We start from the raw sequence: 5,838 nt of genomic DNA, 5'->3' as shown, positions 1-5,838 counted from the left end.
TAAAGTTGATTCTAATATTTAGTATATAATTTAAGTTAAAGATCGCAAAGCAATTTATCAAACAACTATGTGAATAATCTATGCAAAGTAATAGTGTAATAAACAGGAATAAAAAAAAAACATATCTACCTAGTGACTGAAGACTAAAAGATCTTGAAAGTCAATATGTCAAAGGAAAACCAATTATGAATTAATTTAATAATTCTGGTACGTACTATGATATATTTACATCTGTATTCAAATCAAATTCTGTCCACCCAAGGCCAGAATATATCAGAACCTCTGCATTCAATGAATCATTTCCTCAGCAAATATCTTCTTCCAGGGACTGTTCTAAGATAAAACAGAAAAAAGGAGAATAACTTGAATTGGGCATTACGAACTTTGTCAAGTGCAAAACAGTGAATGAGAGACAATAGGGAACACAATATAAGCAATTACATCGAAACTGGATAGTTCGTGGCATGTTTGGAGACTTGAAAATGAGGTTTAGGGAAAATGTGTTCTAATGAAGAAAGATAAGTAAGGTTGAAAAAATATGTGTACGTATATATGAGAAGAGTATATATACATACATATATTTATATATACACATACATATATATATATACACACACACACACACACGCAGACATATATATAACTAAAATTATCTTGAAATCCACTTCGAGGAACTTGAACATTGTTCAATTAATAAAAAGGTATTGATAAGTAAGTGTACTAGTCATCTTTTGGTTGGATGTGGCAGAACACATTTTTAAAATACAAATGAAAGTAGAAATTTATTGATGATGAAACTTGAAAATCCGGACATATATCAATTGTGAAAGGATACAAATATTCAAAAGATTTTCCACCAAGTATCTGTCTTTTTCCAGCCCTCTGCTATATTTTCCTTTTTGATGATTTAAATCTCAGGCAGGCTTTCTGTTCTTGGTGCAGAAAGCTATGAACAGTTTTGAGCTTCTATCTGCCCAGAGGATGAGCCTCAGCAGGATGAGGCTCTCCTTTTCCCATAATTCCAGATAAATCCTACATTTGACTCACTAGCTCACTAGTGCCTACCCAGAAATCAGTCATGAGGTCTCTTGATGATTGGCCATGAATGCTTCCACAAATTATGCTGAGTGCAAAGACAGAGATCACCAAGAATAGGACAGGTAGGGTCCCTACAGGAAATCTAAGATGATATTAGTAAGCAAATGAGAAATTCATGTTGACCTCTATACCCTGTAAGTAAAGGGTTGTGAGTAAGTGAGGAACTAAAAAAGACATTTTTTGTGGTTGCTTTTCAGATATGGTTGAGGAGCATTTAGTGTGCCTTGATTATTCCCAATGATCAGTGAGGGAGATGCCTGTGAAATACTGTTGGGAGGAAAGAGAAACCTGATATTTAATTTGTGTGTGTGTGTGTGGGAAGTTGAATATACAGCAGACTATTTTTGGATAACAAAGTGCAAAAAATCAGTCTTTAGGTATGAGAAGTATGACTCTATCTTACTATGATATTTAGAGCGCTATTATCTACACAAAAGTGAGAGTAACTGTGTGTCCCTGAAACTTTGACATCCAAGGTCCTTGAAAGGGGCATAGCAGATTCTGGATAGAGATCAAACTAGTAACTGGCTGAAATGAGAAGGGCTGGGGACCTAAAAAGACTTCTTAAACACAGGAAATTTCAATATTGAACGTTCCTCTGAAACTAGAACTATAGTATGTTGATTTAATCTAGTCCAGTGGTTCCAACTGGGAGGATTTTGCTCTCCAGGGGAAATTTGGCAACATGTGGAGACATTTTTATGTGTCTCAAATGTGAACATGGGAAATACTGGCATTTAATAGGTAGAGGCCAGGGATGCTGCTAAGCATTCTATAATGCATAGGACAGACCCCACAAAGCACAAAATTGTCTTGTCCAAAATGTCAGTAATGCCAAGGTTGAAAAACCCTGTTGTTTTCAGAAGAATATAGGTAAAAGATTTTTCTCTTAACTGCAGATTACAGTGCAAAGTCTCACAGGTGACAAGCAAAATTTGAAACCATTTAAAACTCTTGAAAATCAGTGCAGAGCCATATTTGCATCATAATCACAACAGAACTTCATTCTTTCAGCCGGTAATTATTCATCTACAACACTGTGACTATAGTTAAAAATATTGTATTGTATATTGAAATTTGCTGGGGGGGGTAGATGATAATTGGTTTTATGACAAACAAGGAAGGAAGGAAGGGAGGGAGGGAGGGAGGGAGGGAGGAAGGAAAGAAGGAAGGAAGGAACGAAGGAAGGAAGGAGGGAGCTACCTAAACAGTAACTACATGAGGTGATGGATGTGTTAATTCTCCTTATTGTGATGATTATTTTACATTGTAATCATACATCCAATCATCAAGTTGTATACCTTAAATTCATACATTTTTTAACTGTCAATTATATATTGATAAAAATGAAAAAATAAAATAAAAAGAAAGAATGAGTACCTAACTGTGCCAGAGATACTAGAATGTTTTTATTTTTTTATGGTTAGCAAGTTACACTTGACCTCAAATATGTCTTTTTAAGAATCATTAAAGAGAGTGTATTTTATGGGTCTGGTTCTTACAGTTTTTAATTATGTTTAAGCCCAACAATATGCTCTAAGGCTGGCAGCTCATATCATTTATATTTTAAAGAACTGAAGTTAAATGGGTTTAAGTGTCTTACTCAGGGTTAGTCATCAGAGTCAGAACCTGGACACAGGTGTTTAATGTTATGTCAAGTGCTTTTCCCAATTGAATTGAGTCTATGTTGCATTTAAGTAAATGACTCATAATAATAAAAGCAATAAAAAATAACCAATGAAATTTAAGAGAGTGTGAAAACACTTGAAGTGTTAGTGTAAAAGCATAAAAAAAATAAAATTATGATTTGGCCTCTAGAAGATGGGTGTGTTAAACTTAAAAATGGAATTTCAGAAATATCAGGCTATTATCCCTGGAACCTGTAAATGCTAACTTACTTGGGAAAAGGTTGTTTGCAGATGTGATTAAATTAAGGATCTTCACGTGGGGAGACTATCCTGGATTATCTGAGTAGCTTTAAACACCACAACAAATGTCCTTGTAAGATAGAGGAAGAAGGTTATTTCACACACACACACACACACACACACACACACACACACACACACACACACACACCAAGTGATGGAGATGGAGCAGAGAGAAGTTTATAGATCCCAGCCTTGAAGACTGAAGTGATATGTCCACAAGTCAAGGAATGCCTGCAGACACCAGAATCTGGAAGAGGCAAGGAGTAAATTCTCTAGAACACCTGAGGGATCCACACCTTGCTTTCAGTGCAGTGACAGTGATTTAAGATTTCTGGCCTCTGGAACAGTGACAAAGTAAAGTTTTAGCCCACCAACACTGTGGTAATATTTTCAGAAGCCATAGGAAACTAATACAATGGGTTAAAGTACAATAGATATTTTTTTAATGAAGTAAATTCTGAAAATATTTTCCAGTAGAGGAAAAAAAAAAAGAAAAGAAAACATTAACAAAGACAAGGAAACTTTAAAAGGGTAGGGTATCAAATACATAATCAAGAATTAAGGTAAAATAAAAAGCAAAAGTAAAAATAAAAACAATGATAATAACATCAATTCATTCATTTATGAGTTATATACCAGATATAGTGCTAAGAATTTAAGATACATTATTTAATTTTCAAGATAATTTAATGAAAAAAGTGGGACAATATTATCTCCATTTTATAGATGACAACATTTTTAAAAGTTTCAAAATCATAATCTTCTAATACAAAAAGTAATAAAAAAGCAAATAACTGAAAATGAGAAAAAACAACACCCAGAAATACACACATATAGGAAACTCACTCTAAATTTTTGAGAAAAAGCATAGACTATGAGATAAGTATACATTTATCCCTATAAGAAAAATGAATTCAATTTAATAAAAATGGTTGCATGCATTAAAGATGATGTAAAGACATGTCTCTATGGAAATATTTTGGTCTTATCTCAAACCAAGAAATGCAGTAAAATTACACCACCCCACAACCCAACAAAACAATAGAAGACTTGAGAGGAGCAGCAAATGTGGAATTTTCACTTAAACTATTCAATAATGGACATAACATATGGCTTCATATATAGTCATTTGGGCAACCAAAAAAGTATACATAATTCCCCGACTCCAAAATTATTTTCTTATTTGGCATTTCATCCACATTCTTCCAAACTCAACCACCTTAAAGGCCCCTTTTGCAACCCTGAATCCACCTAAAAACGTAGGCCCTCAGAAGGTAATTTGGATCTCACTACTTTTCTTAGAGCTTCTTTCACATCCTTATTCCTCAGGCTATAGATCAGGGGGTTCAGCATGGGAATCACTACAGTGTAGAGCACTGTGGCCACTCTGTCAGCATCCCCACCATTTCCTGAACCGAGTTGGCAATAAGTGAAAAGTATTGTTCCATGGAAGACAACGATGGCTGTGAGGTGGGAGGCACAGGTGGAAAAAGCCTTGTGCCTTCCCTCTGCCGAGCGCATCCTCAGGATGGTGATGAGAATAAACAAGTAGGAGCTTAGGATGATTGTGATGGTGATGATCTCATTAAAAGTGGGCACAATAAATGCCAAGAGTTCATTAATAAACACATCAGAACAGGCAAGAGAAAAGATAGGTGGTAGATCACAAAAGAAGTGGTTAACAACATTCAATTTATAGGAGGGTATCTTAAGAGCCAAGCACAAGTGGATCAGAGAACACACTGATCCACAGAGGTAGCAGCAAGATACCAGCTCTCCACAGAATTTCTCTGACATGGAGACCATGTAGAGCAGTGGGTTACAGATGGCCACAAAGCGGTCATAGGCCATCACAGCCAGCAGGAAGACCTCAGTGACCACACATGTGCAAAACAAGCAGAATTGCACCATGCACCCCAGGAAGGAGATGGCTTTGTCCTTGTTTAACATATTAGCCAGCATCTTTGGCACAATGGTTGAGGAGTAGCAGAAATCCACAAAGGACAAGTGGCTGAGGAAAAAGTACATGGGGGTGTGGAGTGGAGAGCTGACTCGAATCAGTGCAACCATGCCCAGGTTGGACAAAACTGTGACTCCGTAGATGAGAAGGAACAGCAGGAAAAGGAAGACTGTCATCTCAGGGTCATCAGATAATCCAAGGAGAATGAACTCTTTCACAGTGCTGCAGTTCTCCTCACCCATTGCCGGTATGAGTCAGGTTTGGGTGGAAAAAGTAAGTTTTGTGTTTCTTCTAGGATGAGAAAAAGGGAGTATATAACTGGTTTATATTAACTTCAGAAAAATATAACATTGATATCAAACATAGAATATTTATGCAGTAAAATAAAAATGTAATTGTCAAATAATTCAAAAATGTTAAATATTTCAGTAGAAGCTACTAATCAAAATTAATTTAAGCAATAACAGTAACCTTAATTTATTCCCAATTTTTATTTACCACAACACATGATTCATTAAGTTAAGTGGTTCCATGGATTCTGAAAAAGATTCAATGGTACATTTTGAAGCCATGTAGAAAAGATTCAATGGTACATTTTGAAATGGATTCTGAAAAAGATTCAATGGTACATTTTGAAGCCATGTAGAAATTAACTCCTGTTTCCTGTAAAGTTTAATAAGTTGTATGCAAGTAAGGTGGCAACTATTGCCATTCCACAAAATATACACTATTATTTTTAGTTCAGTGTATCAGTAACATTACTTTGCAGCAATTGAGGTGCTCTGCAATTCCATTGTTGTGCATTGTGATAAATTTTTTCAGGATTAGTAGCGCAGATAGAGCCTTTAA

General features: G+C 35.5%; 1 protein-coding gene across 1 annotated transcript; it reads right to left on the bottom strand.

Moving 5' to 3' along the window:
• Positions 1–4,280: 4,280 nt before the first annotated feature.
• Positions 4,281–5,231, bottom strand: LOC103582034 (olfactory receptor 5L1-like). The gene has a single exon (XM_008563721.1). The coding sequence runs from the start codon at positions 5,229–5,231 to the stop codon at positions 4,281–4,283; it is 951 nt and encodes a 316-aa protein (XP_008561943.1).
• Between the last annotated feature and the right edge of the window lie 607 nt (positions 5,232–5,838).

The sequence above is a fragment of the Galeopterus variegatus genome, unplaced genomic scaffold (assembly GCF_000696425.1).
Source record: "Galeopterus variegatus unplaced genomic scaffold, G_variegatus-3.0.2 Scaffold14695, whole genome shotgun sequence".
Lineage (NCBI taxonomy): Eukaryota > Metazoa > Chordata > Mammalia > Dermoptera > Cynocephalidae > Galeopterus > Galeopterus variegatus.
This window is presented reverse-complemented; position numbering and strand designations above follow the sequence as displayed.

Coding starts and splice junctions, on each gene's coding strand:
- LOC103582034 (XM_008563721.1), bottom strand. CDS start 5,231: ATGGGTGAGGAGAACTGCAGCACTGTGAAAGAGTTCATTCTCCTTGGA.